This window comes from Xenopus laevis, chromosome 3S (assembly GCF_017654675.1).
Source record: "Xenopus laevis strain J_2021 chromosome 3S, Xenopus_laevis_v10.1, whole genome shotgun sequence".
In the NCBI taxonomy this organism is placed as follows: Eukaryota; Metazoa; Chordata; class Amphibia; order Anura; family Pipidae; genus Xenopus; species Xenopus laevis.
The window spans coordinates 90,407,428-90,429,930 of NC_054376.1; the positions used below are offsets into that span (position 1 = coordinate 90,407,428).

At 39.0% G+C, this 22,503-nt stretch overlaps 1 protein-coding gene and 1 long non-coding RNA gene across 4 annotated transcripts in view; one reads left to right on the top strand and one right to left on the bottom strand.

The window, feature by feature from the left end:
- Nucleotides 1-442: 442 nt before the first annotated feature.
- Nucleotides 443-7,316, bottom strand: LOC108713161. Its single transcript, XR_001935121.2, has 4 exons — nt 5,923-7,316; nt 4,919-5,036; nt 4,527-4,586; nt 443-932 (listed from the first exon to the last, which is right to left on the bottom strand). It is a non-coding gene; the product is annotated as an uncharacterized LOC108713161 (long non-coding RNA).
- A 1,217-nt stretch (nt 7,317-8,533) lies between these two features.
- xpot.S (exportin, tRNA S homeolog) overlaps nt 8,534-22,503 on the top strand; it is a 39,575-nt gene continuing 25,605 nt past the window's right edge. Inside the window, exons 1-6 of one of the 3 annotated variants that reach the window (XM_018255991.2) lie at nt 8,534-8,738; nt 13,176-13,312; nt 14,454-14,536; nt 17,845-17,901; nt 20,100-20,169; nt 21,889-22,107. In XM_018255991.2, coding sequence (XP_018111480.1) covers nt 13,253-13,312; nt 14,454-14,536; nt 17,845-17,901; nt 20,100-20,169; nt 21,889-22,107 — 489 coding nt within the window. In that variant the 5' untranslated portion in view covers nt 8,534-8,738; nt 13,176-13,252. The other 2 variants (XM_018255994.2, XM_018255993.2) reach the window with 2 other exon arrangements.

Below are 22,503 nucleotides of genomic sequence, written 5' to 3' on the forward strand. Positions count from 1 at the left end.
ATTTAACTACAATCACTCAGCAACCAGCAACATACATTTATCAGTGTTACCAGTTCATTTAACTGATAAGATTGAGGTAAGATTAATCTAGAGTGACCAGAGCATTGCAAGATGTTGCTCATGTAGGATGTGTCTGTTGATGTACTAAATAAAGCAACTTTAAGGGCTCTTACAGATGAGCGTTTTTACCTGCGCTCCCCAGCGTTCCGTTTTTCTGCGTTCAGCCGCAGGGGAGCGCAGGGATAGACGCATTACATTTTTTCCAATGGGGCTCTACTCACACAGGCGCGTGTAGGCGCCGAACGCAGGTTGAGACGCAACATGCTGCATTTTTCCTGCGTTCGGCGCCTACACGCGCCTGTGTGAGTACAGCCCCATTGGAAAAAATGTAATGCGTCTATCCCTGCGCTCCCTTGCAGCTGAACGCAGAAAAACGGAACGCAGGGGAGCGCAGGTAAAAATGCTTGTCTGTAAGAGCCCTAAAAGCAACTCTATTCATGACCCTCCCCTAGATTACTCTCTCTTCTGCATTTAGGCTTTGACAGGCCCTAGTCGGTGACTACAGCAATACTGCATCTGATGAAGCTTAACAGAAAACTATTTTTTATAGAGTGTAATTGACTAAAACATATGCATCATATCACATTATATTTAAATATGTTTAGAGAAAAAAAATAAAACAATAGGAATTTATGAGCCCAAATTATGGCATACACTAATCATAGTTATTTGCACATAACAGCTTGTAATATTCTAAGCAGATGGAGAAAAAAGTTAATGATGTCCAGATAAAGGTTGACAGACGCCAGGATTTACTCCACTGGGGACAGTTTGTGCATCAATAAATGTGTGTCATAGATGATAAATCCACAGAAGAGCAGGGCTCCTGCTGCAGCCATTACTAGTTCTACTGTCTCATTATAAAAGAACAGCTGTCCAAAGGAAAACAAAGAAAGAGATTTGGTTAAAAGTTGAATTATTTTTATATACTCATGATGGATGTGGATCATTTTATTATCCACATGGTGCTCTACTACTTTATGAAGGAAAATACTGAAACATGAATTTTATACTCTTCAACGCAATGTATAAATTCTCCTAGCTCCTAAAGGGTGCTGTAATTCCAATTTAATTTCACCTTATTTTGTGTAATTAAAATATAAACATATAAACAATCATAATTGTCCTCCTCCCCTTTGGTGAAATACTGGCACAGAGCTCCAGTCTATAGTGATGTTACTATGCCAACCCCACCTATTTGTGGCATAATCAGAGTGAACTGGGTCGGGGGTTAGAAAATAGAAGAAGATTTCAGTAACAGGTTGGCAATTAGGCCCTGATGCAGGTTGAAAATTTTCCAACTCACCCATTACATCAGTCTAATTTCCTAACTAAAAATATCAGCAGGTATCTGTATTGAAGACTCTTTTCTCAATTCAACTGTGTGGTGAACAAAATGCTGCAACTCGCAGCAGTGACCTTGGGTCATTCAGCATCCACTATTTTTTTTTTTAAAGGTTATGTTTTATTTGCTTTAATAAACATTACAAAAAAGAAAAAAATATAGTAATATATCAATAAACATGTGTACAGTTGAAACATGTGACACTGGTCCTGAATTATTTGCTTTCAAATGTCAGCATCCACTATTAATATTAAAACACAAGTGGTTATTAGCAGTGGCCCACCGGGATACCAGGAAAACTCCCGGTGGGCCCAGGTGTCAGTGGGCCCTCCTGCTTCCAAACATTTGGCTTATTTCATGGCCATTCCCAATTTCTATGAGACTAAAGAGGCTAAATAGATGGAATTATAGGTTATAGTATGTAAAGAAAAGAAAACAGGAGAATAGAGGTTGAGTGAGTCGAGGAAGAAAATAATACTTAGAGTGGGCCCCTGGTCTAAAGGTTTTTGGGTGGGCCCCTGGTGTCCCAGTCCGACACTGGTTATTTGAATCTTATGATTCGAATTTGGCCAAATACGGACCTATTTGATCAAAAACTGACCTATTCGACCAAAAAAAAACTTCAACTTAATTTCAGTTCGTCTTTTTGAATTAGAATTTTGAAGTTTTTTCAATTTGGAATTCGACCCTTGATAAATATGCCCCATAATGTGGTATTATAGTGGCTAGATGTTAAGTCAGTTTACCCTCAAGACGCTTGTAAAAATCAGGATCCATAGGCTGGTAAAAAGCCTGTAAATATATTATACAACAAAGTCACAAACTCTTCAAGGAGGAAAAAAATATCAACATATAAAAATGCATATACATGTATGTAATGCCATCCACATAACCCAGTATCATAGGGATGGTATATTTTGGTTAAAAATCAATAAATTGTAGGTTCAACTATGGCTCAGATTCAGACCAGACTCCCAAAGGAACACTTTAGGGTGTTGGGCTGCCACACACTTTCATATTAAAAAAAGCAGGCAGCAAATCAGCTTCTGGTGTTCAAAAGCAAGTGAGGCCTAAAACTCTGCAAAAAACATTCTTAGTATCCCTTAATCTGTTTACAATGATCTTCTTGCAGTCTTTAACCAAAAGTCAGGCTAATGGTCTTGAATAAGGTTGCAGTTATGCAAGTCTGTTTAATCACAAGAATGCGGGTATAAAAGTATGTGGGACAAAAAATAAGCATGAGTGGGATAGAATGCATAGAAAAAACACAATATAGAAAGAAAACAGCAAGAACAATAAGACAGGAGTGTAAGGGCAAACTATAAAGGTAAACGAGTGCAGGACAATAGATAAGAAGCAAGATAGAACTGTAAGAATGAGTGGAGCAGAATACCAAGAATAAACTGTACAGAAAAATTCAGAATAGAAAGCCACGACTATGGCAATTGTACGAAAGTTTATGTCCAACAAAAGCTTGTGACAGTCTCCCACTGAAAATCGTCAGATCAACAAAAATTTTCTAACCTGTTCGATCGACTGAACGACCGATCTCCATGGGATGAAAAATGTCGGGACACTCCACACACAGTCCGAAATTCGTACAAATCGAGGATTTGTATGATTATATCTGTGTGTCTATGCCCAGTTTAAGTCTTCTTGCTTTCTGACCAGATGATATCGTACATTAAACAATTTTTCCATTATTACAGGGTTTTCACTACAATCCTTTTTAGTTCAAAAATGGTTAAAAGCTGCATGGAATGCTGGGAAACATTGGCTTACTCATAAAAAACCGCACCAGATGCCATTTGTCTTTCAAAACTTTGCAAAAAAAAAATGCAGCAGCCATTTTTGAGGCCCAAGAGCAGGCTGAGGAGCAGGAACACCTTGTCCCTGCTAGAATCAGGCAGCCTCGTCACTTCAGGAGACCTGTACTTTCTTTTGACGAGCTGCCTGATGATGAGGTTGTGAGGATGTACCGCCTGAGTCGTGCCGCCATTGTGCAGGTTTATGGCCTCATCAGTGAGGCCATTGAACCTGTGACGGCACGGTCTCAGGCAGTGCCTGGGATGTGCAAGCTGCTTGCAGTTTTGCATTTCTTGGGCACTGGTAGTTTCCAGCAGGTCTCATTGGCATGAGCCAGCCCACCTTTAGCAGGATACTAGCGCAAGTTCTGCAGGCACTGCTGCTGCACTAGCAAAGGCTCATTTCCATCCCCTCAACTCAGGCAGAGTGGATAAGATTGAGACAGGATTTTTTCCTAATTGGCCAATTTCCAAATTGCCTAGGAGTCATTGATTGCACTCATACCACCTCGCCATCAACATCAGCGCTACCGAAATCGTAAGCGCTCCCATTCCATTAATGTGCAGGTGGTGTGTGATTCCCATATGCATCATGAGTGTGAGATCTGGCTTTCCTGGAAGTGTCTATGATGCCACTATCCTGCGTCAGTCAGCTCTCCATTACCTCTTCAGCCGAGGAGAAACGACGGCTGGCTTGTGGGTATGTTCTATTTTCAATTTGATACAAAGACACTTCAAATATTCCTTTAAAGGGGGTATGTATGGATTTTGGAGACATTTTTCCCTATTTGCAGTCTGGCTACAATAGCTACACTATGCATCTTGGGACCTGTAGTTTACTTCAATCACCTAACTTTGTCAGGGATTGTAATTTATGGCACCTGATTCAGTTTACAGGTGTGATGTGTTAAGGGGAGGATTTAGTGATGATCTGCACACACACAATTCTTTGCAGTTGGGGGGGGGCTTACCTCTTATTGTGCCACCAATGTTGGTTGCCTAACAAAAGGGGTAAGGTAAGCACCCCAACAGCAAAGAATTATGTGTGTGCGGATCTGTTTGTAAAGATTTTACTACTACACAGTGGACATAACTCCATTATTGGAATAGTCAACACAACAGACAGACAACTGGAATCAGCCCTTAAAGAGAAAATAAAAGAGTACTACTTCCCAGAAGTCCTAGCAAGCCAGATTGATGAATGTCCTCAAGTACTTTTTAGCATACACACAATCTTTACATCTTTACATTGCATGTTTGCTAACACACACAGACAAATAAAGGAAGGGCTTATTAGTTATAAACATTGCTCTTACGTCTGGGGGGCACCACAGGAATCATGGCTGGTGATTGGGCACGGCGGGGAGCTCGGTGTTCTGTAATGTGAAATAGGACATTAGTATTGTTCCAAACAATTTGAGGAAGCAACTACATTGGCCACAACATTGAACATGTCTGTACCTTGAGCTTTCGGGGACTTGCCCCTTCGTCCGGTGACGAAGGGGCAAGCCCCCGAAGCGTTGTGTTTTTGTATGACTTAATAAACACGTAGGGGATTACCCCTTTGCATTTGCTATTGAGTGCCAGTTACTTTGATCTTCAAGCATTGCTGCATTGTGGGGATTGCCGTATCCCCCAAGGACTGGGCACCTAGCAGAATCCTTACAGGAGGGCCAGGGAGTGCAAGCGGATTCGTGTTCTACTGTACCTTGAGCTTCCAGGGCTCTAGGGCTATCTGCGGCCTCACCCTCTTCCTGGGGTTGCTGAGCATCTGCGTCCTGGTCCTGGTCTCTGTCCAAGGCACGGCGCGATGTACGCGGTTGGTGCTGCAATTGTGAAGAAAGAAAAAAGGTATTTAAAAACACAATCATAAGCTAGTGCAATTGTACTTGTTTATTAGCCTGATCGCCAGACCTACAACATGCTTCAGAAATATTTAATTTGTCCTTTGAAATATTAACTCAAATGTAATGGCCCAGGAACGGAGATGGTAAGGTACAAGTGGAGTCTATCATGGCACTGCAAGGCAGATGCTAAGGTACAAGTGGAGTCTATCATGGCACTGCAAGGCAGATGCTAAGGTATAAGTGGAGTCTATCATGGCACTGCAAGGGAGATGCTAAGGTTGAAAAATTAAATTCATGACACTGTTTGCAATGATGTGAGCAGCAGAGAATGTAATAGAAGACAATACAGGTGCTATAGGCTCTACAGCTTCACACTTCACTTTTACACACTGAAATTAAAGCGGTTGTTCACCTTTAAGTAATGGTTTAAATGGTGCACAGTATTATGTTTTGACTTTGATAGTTTTTTTTCCATCAGCTCTACAGTTGACAATGTCAACAATATGGTTGCTAGGATGAAAATTACCATAGCAACAATGCATTCATAGAAATAAGAGACTGGAATATCATGATGTGAGTCTGAATGATAACATTAACCACTTTAATACACTTTTTAAACATTTGTGCTCTAGTGGGGAAATGGTTAATAAATAAATGTTTGGCATTTTGTCAATGTTACAGCTGCACGTAACTAACTACTACAGAAACAAACAACAATACTGGAAACATAAAATCCTCTAATGGCAAACAGGAGCAATATTTAAGCAAAGAAGTGAAATGCTACAGGGGAAATTAGCTATTTAGCCAAATGAGAATAATATGGCTAAAAGGAGTGAGATAATGTTTTGTATTAAAGTGTACTTACTTCTCCAATCTGTTTCCAGGTATGGGCTTTCCAAACCTTCACAGACCTCTCTGCCCATACTGTCCAGAAGCCGGCATTCGTAAGGCTTGAGCCTCAAAGGTGGAACTGGGCCTCCGCTGGTCTTCTGGGCCTTCGCTCTCCTGGCAGCAAACTTCGCCTGTATCCAAAGCTTCAGGTCACTGAAGCGCTTGTACACAGTGTTGCGATCCCTGTGTACAGTGTCTACAGAGTTGACTCTGTGTTACCCGCTGCCAGATTTTTTGTCGTCTGGCAGCATTGATATGCTGGGACTGAATTCCAAACAACACATCCCATTGCGCGATGACTTCATCGACCAGTGTTGCATTCTCGTCACTGGTAAAGATTCGCCCACTGGGGCCCTCATCGTCGTCCTTCTCCTCCTCCTGTCTCCTCTGTGAGGCAGGTGCTGTTTCCACCTCCTCCTCTGTGCTGGCATGCCTCCTCCTGGGGGCGCTAGTCCCAGTCCTGGTTGAGGTGTCAGACCTGCCACGTGTCCCCAATGTTGCAGGGGACACGTGGCGTGCCCTGGGATAGGCCCTACTTCCCCTGGCTGGGGTGTCAGACCTGCCACGTGTCCCAGATGTTGCGGAGGACATTTGGCGTGCCTTGGAGGACCCTCTATGTGGGCTGGGGGACACCCTCCCTAACCTACTCCTGCCACTCCCTGACCTCTCCTCCTCTACGGGACCCTCCAGCTGACCCGCTCTCCTCTCCTTCCCCCCAGGAACCCCTCCCTCTGACACTCCAGCCCCTGTCCCCCTCTCTTCCCCTTCTGTGGTGACTTGCATCCCACATAGTGTGGGATGTAGCCACCCTGGGCACCTCATCAGGGCTGGAACAACATTCTCCTTCCTCCTCCTCACTTCTTCTTTACATTTTTAATGCAGCAGTTTGGGAGCCTCCTCCACCTGGCTCATGCAAATAGCAAGTGAGCATTAAGGCCGAAAATTCACCTAAAATGGCCTCCAGAGGACTTCCTGTTTGAAAAAAATGGCATAAAGGAAGTGGGGCATAAAAACTTTGAATCGATTTGAATACAAGTGGGGCAAGGTTCACTTCGATCCTCTTCAACTTTACGATACGATCAAAACCTTCGAATCGAAGGCACTATTTCTAGCAGTTCGTTAACCAAGGGGAGGCATGGTGAAAACAAAAAAATATAGTTTTCCACAAAAAAGTCTTTTTTTATTGCAAAGGTTTTTGGATAGATGGAGTTTAAACCCCATTTGTAGTGCACTCCAGAAGCTGCTCAGGCACCTTTTGTCAAATATATTCAAATTAGGGATGCACCGAATCCACTATTTTGGATTCGGCCGAACCCCCGAATCCTTTGTGAAAGATTCGGCCGAATACCGAACCAAATCCTAATTTGCATATGCAAATTAGCGGTGGGAAGGGAAAAACATCCTAAACGTCCTTGTTTTGTGACAAAAAGTCAAGTGATTTCCCTCCCCGCCCCTAATTTGCATATGCAAATCAGGATTCGGTTCGGCCAGGAAGAAGGATTTGGCTGAATCTGAATCCTGCTGAAAAAGGCTGAATCCTGGCCGAATCCCAAACCGAATCCTGGATTCGGTGCATCCCTAATTCAAATTATAACGCATTTCCCTGATTTTACATAAATCTTTTTCTGGTCCCCCAAAAAATTTTATTTTTCATGGACATACATTATCACTGATCCTAGCTAGCCCCTCAGACCAAGTGACGATACGGCGCTAAAGCTGGTCATAGATGCAAAGATCAGATCGCACGAATCCTCGATTTGTATGATTTTCAGATCGTGTGTGTAGAGTCCCGACATCTGTCGTGCCATGCCGAACGGTCATTCAGTCGATTGGACAGGTTAGAACATTTCTTTCGGATGCTGATAATATCTCTGTGTGTATTGCCGATCGTACGATTTTCAGAGGGAGACTGTCACTAGCTTTTGTCGGACATAACTTTCGTACGATTGCTGTCAGGGCAGAACATCGTCTTGATTTATTCTTTTTCTACTTTATTTGATCTGAAGGTTAGTGGCAGGTCGGGAGATGGGGAAGTCTGATCGTTTGAGGATTTGAGCGATCGGATCTTTGCATCTATGGCCAGCTGTCAGACACACTTTCGTACGATTGGTGTCAGGGGCAGAACATCGGCTGATCTGTTCTTTTTCTACTTTATTTGATCTGAATGGTTAGTGGCAGGTTGGGAGATGGGGAAGTCCGATAGAACAATCCAGTGTCGGACTGGCCCACCGTGATACCAGGAAAACTCCCGATGGGCCAAGGTGTCAGTGGGCCCTCCTGCTTCTAAATATTTGGCTAATTTCATGGCCATTCCATTTTTCTATGAGAATAAAGAGGCTAAATAGATGGAATAATATGTTATAGTATGGAAAGAAAAGACAATAGGAGAATAGAGGTTGACTAAGGAAAGGAAGAAAATAATACTTAGAGTGGGCCCCTGGTGTCCCAGTCCGACACCGGAACAATCGGATCTTTGCATCTATGACTAGCTTAAACCTGTTGCTTCTTAACAGCTTCCCACCAACCAGGCGTTTACAACACGACCGCCAGGAATGGGTTAACAATAACAACAAGGTGCGCGCACGCCGCCCCGCCTCTCTACGTTCTGACGACGCTTTGCGGGACGCGCTTACAGTTCTCGAGATCTCAGCTACTCCCTCTCAAGTTGCTGACAAACCGACGCTGTGACGTCATCCACGGTGCGGCGGAAGATCACGTGGCACGTGCCGGTATGGCGGAGTAGCGGCTGGGAGGAGTAGCAGCCATATGGAGCAGTGACTTGTAGGGAAGGTGAGAAAGGGTGGGGCTGGTTACAAGGGATTAAGCATCTCCCGGGCCATGTGGTCCCAGTCTGTAGGAAGGCTTCCCATGCAACGTGGGAGTGAATATAGTGCAACGGGGAGATCGTACACGAACCTGGCTGTCCTGACACACCGATGGGGCGCTTGTCAGCGTTTCACGTACGTGTCACTTTTATTGGGAAGCTACGTGTGCGATTGCTTGGTCATTCTTTTCAGGGCCACGGGTTGTTTCTGGTAGGGATATTCAGAATGCGAATTTTGCGGCCGTGGTCATGCTATAGCTCACAGTATGTAGCAGTAACAGCTGTACAGCCTTGATTTACGGCACGGAGACCCTTATATGTCCCAGGCATGGCCTCACACGTGTGCTCTATACATGCCAGTGCATTCAGGGACTGTATCTGTCACTCTCTAGCTCACTTTCATAGTAGCAGAACTCTTTAAAGCCTATCTACAAACACACGTTTTTGACTAATGAAAGAAACTGGATTTCTAAGCAAATTTTGCAATATGCATTCATTTAACATTCCAGTGGTGGTTTAAAAATGATCTGTAAATGTAATCTTTATTCCAAACAAAATCTGGTTGTTTATACTCTGTGCTACTTGTTCTGACTCCTTGAACCAATCTAGCAGAAGTGACTTCATGCTTTATGACTTCTGCTACATTGTTTCAAGAGTCGCAACCTGAGATCAGAAAGGGATATACAGACATTAAAAATGCACTGAAAGTTCAGTTTTGTTGGAAAGTTGCTTCTAATTAGATTTCAATATGGATTGTGGGGCAGATTTACCCAAAAACTCACCCACGTTCTATTCAATCTCATTGGATTTTTAGCAGCATATTTATCAATGGGTGATAGATTTGATAAATATGCTTTCAGATATCCCATAGGAATGAATAGAACGTGAGTGAGTTTTTAATTATTAAAATCTGAACTCACATTTTGATAAATCTGCCCCTGTATGTTGATTATATGGATATGTTGTTACCAACATTGCTTACGTTTCTAATATCGCTAATAGATTTGCTAATTACACATTTGGCACCTGTAAGTGACCAAATACCTTCTTTACTATGGTTTCTAAGTTTGAATCAATACACAAAATAATGTGCCGTGTACAAGTAATTATGTGCAAATTCTTTTGTGTCTAATTATGCACAATTAACTATAGGTATCTAGGAGAACTTTGATTACTGTATGGGCTTATTCTGTACAGTATGTGGTAAATATTCATAAATGACTAGCAAATGTAATCCTATGTTGTACTTTGGCTTTATGATGACTTTCACCTCCACATGAAAGTAAATTGTATCGCTTTTCCTGGCAATTGAATAAAAATTGTGTAATGATGTCTTAACGTGATGTGTTTCTGCCATGATTATTAACCTAAGGGCCCATATGAAAAACATACATATTGCTTGTTAAGGACTACTGTTTTAATCCCTAAACAATATTAATAAAGCTATAAAGTAATGTTGTGGGAATGCAGGGGTGAGAAAACAATTTACTTAGGTATATTACAGTGAATATCTGCATTGCAAGCTATGGGATATGATGAAATAGGCTGTAAGATAAGCAGGGATATTGTCTTTGTGTTATTTCTTTTAAAGCAGTAGACCACATAGACTGACTTAAAACCCATTAAAGCGGCTGTAAACTTAAATATGAAGTTTTGCCTAATGAGACATTGTAGTTCTAAGCAACTTTACCAATAAACATGTAACAAATTCTTTAGTGGTTCTAAAGTTATTTGTACACATCGCTGCTATTGAAAACAGTATCTGTCTGTCCCTTTCTAGTCTATTAGAAAGTTGCTTACAACTAACTGTTAGGATAGGCAACATTTATTTTTGGGTTAAGATCCTGTTTAACACTTTCCTTTATACGGCAACACATTTAATTGCTCTGCACAATCTCCCATGTAAAATACAGCATTACCATGCAACTTAACCTACTTTGTAGGTTCTTCTGTAAGTTCTGCACTTATAGATACTGGTGCTCATGAGCATCAAGTACTCTGCACCCTATGGTAGCTCATTGCACTTTCTGTCACTCCTGGACTTTGCTACTTTGGCAGGTAAAAGAGAAACCCAGTTAAGTCAGTTATGGCAGCATACAACTACAAGAGATGCAGGCTAATAGGACTAGCACTCTGTTTTGGGGAAAATTATATTTATTGAGAGAAAAAAACAAAGCAATGCTGGTAGTGGGCACTATACCGCCTGCACTGGTGTAGAACTGGTTTAGTGCTTTTGTTACTAGCATTTTATTCACCATATAACAAGCATTTTCTCCTCCAGCTAAACACCAATCCACCCCTACCTGCCCTGTGTCAGTGAACACCAACAGAAAAGGCATAAAAGGAAAGGCATTGTGCACATAAGATTGATTTCGGTCATAAAAACACTCATGTTTGGACTGAAAACAACACCATGTATTGTATGTGTGATGCCTTGTATGACATTGACTTTAGTAGTATGTTCCAAATGTATATTTAAGTTAGTCACATGGCAACTTTTTAAAATTTGATACATTCGTTACTGACTCTTTAGAAAGTCAGTGACCTATTTTACACATGAGAGAGGAAAATATAACATTAATCTTTAAACATGCATTTTAGAAAAAGAGAAAGATACAAAATTTGTGAAGGTGGACTTCTCTGTTTAATAACTCTTATGGCTTATTTGCTGTCAGATATGGCCACTCATATCCTGGGCAAGTGGCCAACTATCTGACTTAATACAGGCCTATGCAGTCCTGTCACAGAGGATCATATTCACACGCAGATGGGATTTCCCTGTCAGACAAGCTGCTGGAAGCCCCAGAATTTGCAATTGTTTTTTATTATTTGTGATTTTTGTGTTAGCTTTTTATTCACCAGCTCTCCAGTTAATAATATTAGCAATTTAGTTTCTAGGGTACAAATGACCCTAGCAACCATGTGTTCATTTGAATAACACTTGAATATGAATAAGAGAGGGCTTGAAAACATTCATAATAAAAAGTAGCAATAACAAGACATTTGTAGCTTTATATAGCATTCATTATTTTAGATGGGGTCAGTGACCCTTTTGAAAGCTGGCAAGAGTCAGAGGAAGAATGCTAATAGTTAAAAAAACTATATATAATAAATAATGAAGACCAACTGAAAAGTTGCTTAAAATTGACCATTCTATATCATACAGAAAGTTAACTTAAAGGTGAACCACCATTTAAAGCTTATCCTCCGTTTATAATGAACTTGTTGTAATGTCTGCAAGTCTGTGGAGAATTGCTTTTCGTACAAAATCATTATGAGAACCCTCACCTATATGTATCAATTGCCTTATTGTCCCTTTACAGGGTAACTAAATTCCCTCAGAGTTTTGTGAGAATATTTCAGTGTACAGGCTGAAGGATGATTTCCCAAATAAAGAACTGCATTGAAACTGAAGTTCTAGATGCTTGGGGTTTTTTTTGTGTTCCTCCTACAGGTGACATGTTACCCACTTTAGAATGCACCTTTTATAACTTTGTAGGCAAAAGGGGATTCTGTGCCTTAATATTCCAAAGGGCACTCCGAAGGTAACTTGAGGTGATTGCAGGGCCAAATGTTAAGTTGAATAGGTATGCTGAATATTATATTTAGGGATGCATCGAATCCACTATTTTCGAATTTGGCCAAATCCTTTGTGAAAGATTTGGCTGAATACTGAACTGCGTTCAAACCCTGATTTGCATATGCAATTAGGGGATACGAGGAAGAAAGAGAACCGTATGAGCAGCTAAAAATGTTTTTGACTTCTTTGTTTGTATGACAAAAAGCCACATGTTTTTGATTCGGAATCCAGAATGCGATTCGGGATTCGGCTTTTTTCAGCAGGATTCAGCCGAATCTAAGTGCCTGGCCGAATCTGAATCCTGCTGAAAAAGGCCAAATCTTGGCTTAATCCCAAATAGGTTCTAGGAGGCCCCTTAAAGGCTAAAACAGCAGTTCGGCAGGTTTTAGATGGTGAACGGTCAAATTTTTAAGGAGACAGTAAATGATAAATGTAATTAATTTTCTTAATTCTTTCAAATTCGAATTAAATTTGGACTATTCCCTGATTGAAGTCCGCAAAAATTAGCTCGAAATTTGAATTTTTTGAATTGGAATTTTCACTTCCACCTTTGATAGATCTGCCCCTTAGGGTATCCATCCAACCATTTCTCTTTTTATAGCAAAATGTTTTTATAAATGTATATATTTTGTTTACACAAATTAGTTCATATATTGAAGCTTTGGTGTTCATTTAGAAAACATTTGATTGTTATAGTATGTTCAATGCATGTTGCAGAACACCATATCCAGGCTTTTATTCTGACTTTCTGCTGAAACAAGCATCACCATTGTTTTTATAATACCATGTTTCTCCTAACTATGCTTTTTCTATTCTGTGGCAGATGTTGGTTGATTCTGCTGTGCCAGAAAGGGGCAAACCTATTGGGAAAAAAATAAAACTTGAATTATAGCAGCAGACATGGATGAACAAGCTCTGCTTGGGCTAAATCCAAATGCCAGTGCCGACTACAGAGAGAGAGTATGTTTTGTGTTCTTATATGTATTATTTGTTATTTGTAAATATTGTTTATACTTTAAACAGATTAACTAATTGAATGTGTTATTTAAATTTACTGAAAAATAGCAGTATAAAATATAATAGATTTATGCTTTTCTCACTGTGTTTTCTGTATATAAATTGAGATGACAAAATGTAAAAATGTTTTCCTATGAATTGTCTTATTTTGAGCTTGGCTTTATTTGTAGATCTGTGACTGGCCTTTCTCTTTTTAAAGGAGACCTATAGCATTATAAAAAAAACATAAAAATCATATAATAATAATAATAATAATAATATATTGTACTGGTTTTACTTTGGGCTAAAATATTATCTTTAAAAATGGCCCCTTTATTGGCGCTTCCTATAGATCTGCTACGGTCCCGTCTGTGTTTCAAACGAGGGCTGGTAGTGTCCTAACTGTCACTTCCAGAAGCAAAGTAGTAGGGATGCACCGAATCCACTATTTTGGATTCGGTCGAATCCTTCATGAAGGATTCGGCCGAATACCGAACTGAATCCTAATTTGCATATGCAAATTAGAGGCGGGAAGGGGAAAACATTTTTCACTTCCTTGTTTTGTGACAAAAAATCACCCGATTTCCCTCTCCACCCCTAATTTGCATATGCAAATTAGGATTTGGATTTGGTTCGGCCAGACAGAAGGATTCGGCCGAATCCTGCTGAAAAAGGCCGAATCCCGAACCAAATCCTGGATTCGGTGCATCCCTACAAAGTAAGCATGCGATAGCCAATCACAACCTTGCAGTCACACAAGCAATGGCAGACTTCAGTTAACAATCAGGTCAGCCTAGCTGCTGATTGTTGCCTATTCTACAGTGCAGTGTGCTGAGTGCCCCTCCTGAACAGTAGTAAGGAGAACAGATTGGTGGGACTAGTAGGGTTTTTTGCTGAAATTTTCAATAAATCAACCCTAAACATTTTTTTTTTTTTTTTAGCTCATTCCATCAATATTTTAAGAGTATAATGCACTGCCACATTCTTGTTCTTTACACAATATGTCTCCTTTAAACATGTTGTCCTTGCCATGTTTTTCTAACAAACACAGAATCTGTCATTTACAGTGTTAACATGGGTGTTTTTTGTTGACCTAATTTTTCAGGCGTCTGCATATTTCGAACAGTTAAAAGTGTCACATGATGCATGGCAGGTCTGTGCTGAAGCTTTAGTACAACGTATATATAGGTGAGTATTGTGTGAATGTTTCTAGGTTTATACTTAAAGAAAAAAGTTGTAATATTAAAGGTCTCATAAACTCTGTTTTTTGTAGTTGTTTCACAACCTTTGTATCTAACTTTTTATAACCTTGAGTCCTGTCATCAGAATTGCATGTTTACATTTGGTAATATTGACTTGTTTTGACAAATTACATGTGGCATTGTTCAATAAATGCATTACCATTATCCATAAGTATTTAAAGATTCTGCAAGTTGGGACACTTTGTGAAATATAAATAAAATGAGAATGGAATGATTTGCAAATAATTTAAACCCTATATTTAATTGCAAGTGGTACAAAGACATGTCAGATGTTCGAGACATTTTTTTTCTGAAAAATAACTGCTCATTTTAATTATGATGCAGGAAACATTTTTTAAAAAAAGTTGTTACAGGGCACGTTTCCCTCTGTGTGGCATCACCTCTTCTTTTAACAACATTTTGTAAACGTTTGGGAACTAAGGAGACCAAATTCAGGTTCTCCTTTGTTGTAATTTTCATTTCATAATACGCCTGATGTTTTAATGGGTGACATCTTGAATGCAGGCAGGACAGTTTAGCACTCAGTCTACCTGAGAAATACCTGCAAAGGTCAGAGTAACCTTAATATAATAAACAGCTGGCAGTTTGTGGCCTTTTTTAGCTGCAGTTGGGTAGTTGTAGACAGCTCTTGGGGGGGGGGGGAATGTACTTTATTTGGCAAAAACATTCCACTGTGTGACACCACTTCCTGTTTAGGTGATGTCAATTCCTCTTTGCATGATGTCACTTCCTGATTATAAGATATTACTTCTGCTTTACGTGGCATTACTTATGATTTACATGATGGTTATGCAGGGGGTCGGTTGGGTGTAAGCAGGTGCAAGTCGGGATGGGGGTAAGAAATGCGAAATGCAGTTTGGCATTACCTTGTTGAAATAAGCAAGGCTTTCCCTGAAAAATAAGTTGTCTGGATGGCAGCTTTTCTTCAAAACCGATATATAATTCAGCAGTAAAATTACCTTCCAAGATATGCAAGCTACCCATGTCATGTGCTTCAATGCAACCCCCATACCATTACGGATGCTGGCTTTCGTGCCAGAAAACAATACAGTTTTGCAGTTTCAACATTTGATATGCTGTCTTTGCACATTGTGTTTGTTTGTTATGTTTACAGTTAAATATAAAAGCTTCAGTTATTTGCAAATCATCTTTTTTTTTTTTAATTTTTTTTATTTTACATAGTGTTGCAACTATTTTGGAAACAGAGTTGTAGTTTGGGAGTGATATAACTCACTGTGAGATCATTTCTGCTTCTTTGTAAGGCTAACTTTTTCATAGTTCATTGGAAAGACCAATGTTTTTTCAGTTGGGGATCCACAAACCAGATGTGGCACCCAAATTATTTTTGATTGTTCTCTATCAGCGAATAGATAGATTAATATGGATGGTAGATCAACTTTATATAATCTGTCCTATGAACATGTAGTATGTCTGATAACTGTCACGCCACATGGAAAGAGTTAGAGCTAACAACTTTTCCATACAGTGGGGTTGTTTACCATATCACACAGTATAATGCCAGTTTAAAATAAAATGTCTATGTGATCTAAAGAGTCCTTATACAGTTGGAGAGCTGCAGGCCTCCAATTGGACAGCTCTGCAACAGAGAAACTGCTTGGATATTTTTTTTATTTAGAGATAGATCTTAAAAGGTTTGTTCACCTTTGAATAAACTTTAGTGATTGATATTCTGAGACAATTTGCATTTGGTTTTCTTTTTTTATTATTTGTGGGTTTTTTTTTTTTAGTTATTAAGCTTGTATTCTTTTGAATTTTCAACAGTCTGGTTGCTAGGGTCCAAATTACCCTAGCAACCGTGTATTGATTTGAAGGAGAGACAGGGATATCAGTAATAGAGGTCCTTAATAGAAAGAGGAGTAGTAAATTGTAGCCTTATAGAGCATGTGATTTTTTGATGGGTTCAGTGACCTATATTTGACAGCTGAAAAGACTCAAAGGAAGGCAAATAATTTTAAAACTAAGAAAAATAAATAATGAATACCAATTGCAAAGTTGCTTAGAACTGGCCATTCCATAGCATACTAAAAGTTAACCACACACCGAAATCCTAGACAGCGCACTCTTCGGATCACTCAAGGAATCACTTGGTCGTCAGATAATTGGTAAAAAGCTTGATTTTATTGAAAATTTAACATTTTTAACAAACTGTATAGCCCTGCGCCATGAGGTCTGACGCGTTTCGTGTCACTGCACTTCATCAGAGACCTGAATACCAATGAATACCAATTGCAAAGTTGCTTAGAACTGGCCATTCCATAGCATACTAAAAGTTAACCATACTAAAGGTGAACCACCTCTTTAAATTAAAATGTCATAAAAATGCAGCTTGAAAGGCTGTAAGGCTTTGATGATTTGATAATGTTTATTACTAATTTACTATTCAACCCTTGATAAATCTGCCCCTTAGTGTAAGTAAAGTTTATTTTGCTTGACAAAAACAATAGAAACGTTTTTGGAATTATTCTTAGGATAAAGGTACTATTTGAAGCTGTCCCGAGTTTGTGTCATTAAAATACTTCTTAAATTGGAATTATAGTCCTTGAACCAGCCTTATCCTAGAGTAGTAAAACCAATAGATTCATGTCTTTAAAGATTTTCAATTATCTTTGTAAATTCTAGTAGTGGTAAGTCTAAGTCAAATGGACTTTGGGAGTCATTTTGAAAATTGCAGTTTACCAAAGCAGTTTGGGTGAGCAGTGAAATATTTTCAAGTTTTTTCCAGATGACTTAAGTAGAAGTCCAAAACCCTCTGAAACACATTAATGGAAATCCCCTATCTCAGTATCACCAGGCAGAGTATTCCACAGCTTCAGCTCGTTCATATAGTGAAGAAGATATATGCAAATTTAGAATTTTTTTTAGGGTAATCTTTTTGTACTTAGTTGTAGTATTTAACTAGTATATGTTAACATTGCACAGTCTAACATAGTGGATCAGGATGCATTTCACTGCACGTTGTACTTGTATAACTATACATGGGACAAATAAAGAATCTTATCTTTATGCGTTGCTTCAGGTGAAATGCCTATTTTTGTACTTTGCAGTATATGGTTATAAAAGTGATAAAGCGATGGGGGAACTGGTGTATGATAACTATGCATACGTTATGACTGTTCCATAGAATGTCTTATGCTTTCTTATTTATGTATTTGAAAACGATCATTCTAGTGTTGTTTTTACAAGTTCTTAATATTTTTTTCTCTTTTGTTTCAGTGATGATCATGTCAAGTTCTTCTGTTTTCAGGTCTTGGAACACCAAATTAAATTTAAGTAAGCTATATTTTCTAATGTCAGTTATGTTTTTTTTTTTTGTTTTTTTTTGGTATTTTTTAAATTTGTAAAATTTACAAGCTCTGGTATTCTCCCCAGATTTTTTTTCCAGTCAGCTACAGGATTAAACCACTGTCATGTATGTGTATAAACGAGAAATGAGAAAAGTATCAAGGGGTTGCTGGGAACCCCTGCAGTAACTTGTATGGGTGAGGGACATGATAGAGATGTGGGAGCAGAGGCAAGAGGCTTACCAAAAATCGTTCAGGTTGCCTGGCTAAAAAACATTTGTGTAGAACTCTGAGTAGCCATTTCATATATAAAAGCAAACGTGTAGAGACAAAAAAAACTTGGCAGTGACTAACACGCATACCAAATTTATAAAAATTTAGCAAGCATGGCTGGACTACAGATGACATGATCCCATAACCAGGTGGCTGTTATCTATTTGACCCACTGTGGGGTCCCCTTCCCTCTCCTCCTTAGAGAGATTCCACATTGTCAGATATATTGCTTTGTTTCCCTGGAATCTGTTTAAGCTATGTTTTAAACTTTGTGTGATAAATGGTGTATCTGAGTTGAATTTAACTAGATTCTATCACACTTAATCAGATTACGAAAGTTCGTAGCAAAGGTGCTTCGTTTATTATGATGACTCTACATGACTGGTTAAGGCATCAAGTAGGCCAGAAATACACGTTGTACTATAATATACAAAAGTCAATAAAAATATTGTTACAAATAAAAAAGCAAACATGGAGCGAAGAAATAGTTTACACATCTCTTCTTTTTCATGCACACAAATGTATACAAAAGTTCATTGAGTTATTTAGAATTTAAAAAAAAAGATAATATACTGGAAAGTGTATGCCAAGCAGCCACACACCCATATGAAAGTCAGAATCACGATTAAGCTTTTTGAAATCTATACAAAAGTCCTCTCTGTTTTTGAGTCTCATCAGTCTACCCCTTCCAAATGTGTTGGGACACTTGGAAAATGTGTCTTTGACTGAATGGACTCCAAACAAAAATCAGCTCACAGTGGAATTGAGGGTCAACTCAGAAATTAAGAAGGATGTAGGGAGAAATTACATTGTGTTTTTATAGAGAAGGTGTTAGAGATTATCTGGAGAATTAATCTATAAAAACTATGGGTTGAAATGCTGTACTTTATATACTGAACTTACTGCTCTAGCCTAAAGTTTCAGAATCTCTATGATAGTAATGATGCAGACCTTCAGGGTTGGGGGGGGGGGTAGCTCAGCTTAGGGGTCAGCACAAATTATCAAGCAAAGATGAGTTTCATCTGTCATAGAAGCTGATGCTACAGGGTTGATTATTAAATTCTGAGAACAATTGCACTGCTTTCTGAGCTATTCTGTAATGAGAATCTGAATTCATTACTAATCTGCCTTTTATTGTGACATCTATGTTCTATATATACTATATATTATGAGTCAGACCCTAATTTTGACAGCAGCACAGTGCATGTGAATTGAATCAGCAGAAAAGAATATGGAGGGCTACTGGGGAGTTTTTGAATTCACAGATCTTCATTGCTAAAGGGCTGTGATTCCCCTAGTCTGGTAACAAAATCTTAAAATGTAAGGAGTAGCATTTGTAGCCTACTTCTGCCGCCAGGTGCTTTAGGCTCTGAGCAGTGTGGGAGTAGCTGCAGGTCCTACAGTGACAGCATGCGCAGGCTAGGCAAGCTGACTAGGGCAGCACCACATCCAAATACAGCCCTGGATAAAGGTAAAATACAGAGGCAGGCAGTTTTAAGACAGAAATAAAAGGAATGATGCAAGATAGCACTCTGTTAAAGGCTCAAGCTGAAAGTTAAATGTCCTACAATGGCCCAACCAAAGTTCAACTTTTTGCCAATAATTATCATATGAAATTACATGAAAAGTTTAAATACCTGATTAAACTTCACTGTGCCCCCTAGTGTGCCATTAGCTGAGGTCCTTCTTTATGAATCAAGAGTTACTATAGGAAATGCAGTTGCACTGGACAAAGGTCATTGTGTGTGGGAACCCTTTTAAAATGTGATAGGTTTTTATCATGTTTTATCCTGTATAAGCCACACTAATTGATTTAGTATTCTCATACAGCTAAATGTCATAAGTAGGAATTAACTTTGCTGTTCCTGCTACCGTCTTTATCATTTGAGCAATAATTAATATCTTTTTGTACAGACATTCTGAATTAACTGCTTTGCAGCAGCAGCTCATTCGGGAAACTCTCATGTCATGGCTTCAGTCTCAGGTAAGTACTGGAACCAATGTAAAAATGTTTATATGATCTTAATGGCATTTTATTGCCAATAGATTAGCTGCAATAGTGCAAGCTAGAATGCTATATTTATTCTGTAGAATGTTTTACCATACCTGAGTAAAAAGCTCTAGAAACTCTGTTTGTTTAGGATAGGAGCTGTAGTATTAACGTGGTGTGACATCACTTCCTGCCTGAGTCTCTCCCTGCTCTGGGCTCAGATTACAGTAGAGGAGTAAACTGAGCATACTCTTGCCCAGGGCAATGAGGTTTAAGCTGAAGGCAGGAAGTCTGATACAGAAGCCCATGTGTACACAATAGAAGGAAAGAAATGCAGTGTTTCTTTTGACTCAGAGCAGCATTACTTTGGGGATTTACTGGTATATTTAGATGGACCTTTCTGATAAGGCTTACTTAGTTTTTTTTTTTTTCAACAATATTTTTATTGTTTCACAAACAAATGCCAAATGTACATCACAAAAGTGTGGCAGGTCATCAAAAATAATGTAAACAGTCATGGGCGGGCACAAGTAAAATATCAGTGCACATTGACATCAACTTTGGTTACACAATAATAAAACAGTAAAATCAAAGAGCCACCTAGTCAGGAAATTACATGGAAAAGACTGGGAAATAGCAAAATAAGTCATCGGAACATTAATACAAAAATAAAATCGAGTGATAGCAAGAGAGTCAAATGGAAAGAAGCTGATAAACATTGGGATCACTGTGTCTGTACTCCAACCAGGGCTGCCAAATCCTTAGGAATTTATCATGGGTGTTAGGCTTACTTAGTTTTAACCTTTCCTTCTCCTTTAAGGACAAGAAAGGCTAATTCACTGAGGATGCCACTATGTTAGATCGCTTCTCCAGTGAATGAAATGACTGACTTTGTTTCCCCTTTCCTATTGGGTTCTCACTTTCTTTCATTCTGCCATAGTAATATTCAGTACAAAGATAATTACTACTCTCACCTCTTGAAATTATATTACTTACATTATTACAAAGCCTGACATCTCATTATATGAAAATGAATATACAAATAAGTATTTTACATATCTTTAAGCGTAATGTGGTTTGGCCTGAACTGCTGTTTGTGCTGCCTAGTGACACTTCTGTGCCTATTATTCCATCTGTCTGTTTAGACAGAGTATGTGATGTTGGGTCCTAAAGGTCTGAGGGCAGTTATCTAAATTGTTTTGTGTTTACAGACAGTTTCCAAAGTTGGTTTTGTTTTCTGTGTGTAATTGAAGTTGATGACAGAGCAAACTATACAAATGTAGTGAACATTTATAGAAAGTTTAGAAACCTTTTGTATGAGCTTAGCAACCACAGAGTGGTTTTGTATTAGAAGAGGAATTGTAGAGGAGAGGGCCTGAATAAAAAGGAGGCCATGCAGTAAGTTATTCTGTAGTTCTATACCTAGCAGTCCTCATTTAAAATGCAGTAGGCAGAATAGAAGCAGATCAGAAAATACTGCCCCACAAAAAATATATATTAGAAATGCAAGGATTCCATTGACCTTACACTTACTAACTAATGGAACCAAAATATAACCAAATGAACAGATATCTGCTTTTTTCAGAAACTGTACAGAATCTTTAGTTGAACGTTTATTTCAGTGAGATGAAGCTTATATTACATTTTCACTAAAGTTTTTTTAAGCCAGGCAGAGACCTACAAAATGGACTTAGTCCTGTTATTTCTATACAGATGCTTAATGCACAGCCAGAGAAAACGTTTATCCGGAACAAAGCAGCCCAAGTGTTCGCCTTGGTGTTTGTGATAGAGTATCACACAAAGTGGCCCAAGTTCTTCTTTGATATCTTATCAGTGGTAGGCCTTAATCCTCGAGGTGTGGATCTCTACCTTCGAATCCTAATGGCAATTGATGCTGAAGTAGTAGATCGGGATGTTATTCATACAGCAGAGGTAAGCAACATTTTCCTTTACAGTATATTATTTTTAAAAGATAATTTAGGTTTAAAATGTGTTTATATTGCTTAAATACAATGTAATTTTTTTGCCGCACACCTGTAATTCACCAATACTGTAATGGTGGTGCTGGTCCTCCGTTGGCCCGGCCTGGTCCCTTAGCAACAACAAACATTTGGAAATGTATCCACACACACTTGAGATTATGCAGTCGGGGAGTAGACCCCACAAAAATTCAATTCAACTCCCCGACTGCATAATCTCGGGTGTGTGCGGATCTGTTTCCAAATGTTTGTATATTGCTTAAATAAACACATTCGAAGCCTAATCAATATCCAGGTACTCTGAATATGTGTCGTTTCTGATTATGCTTTGCAGGGATTGTCATACAGA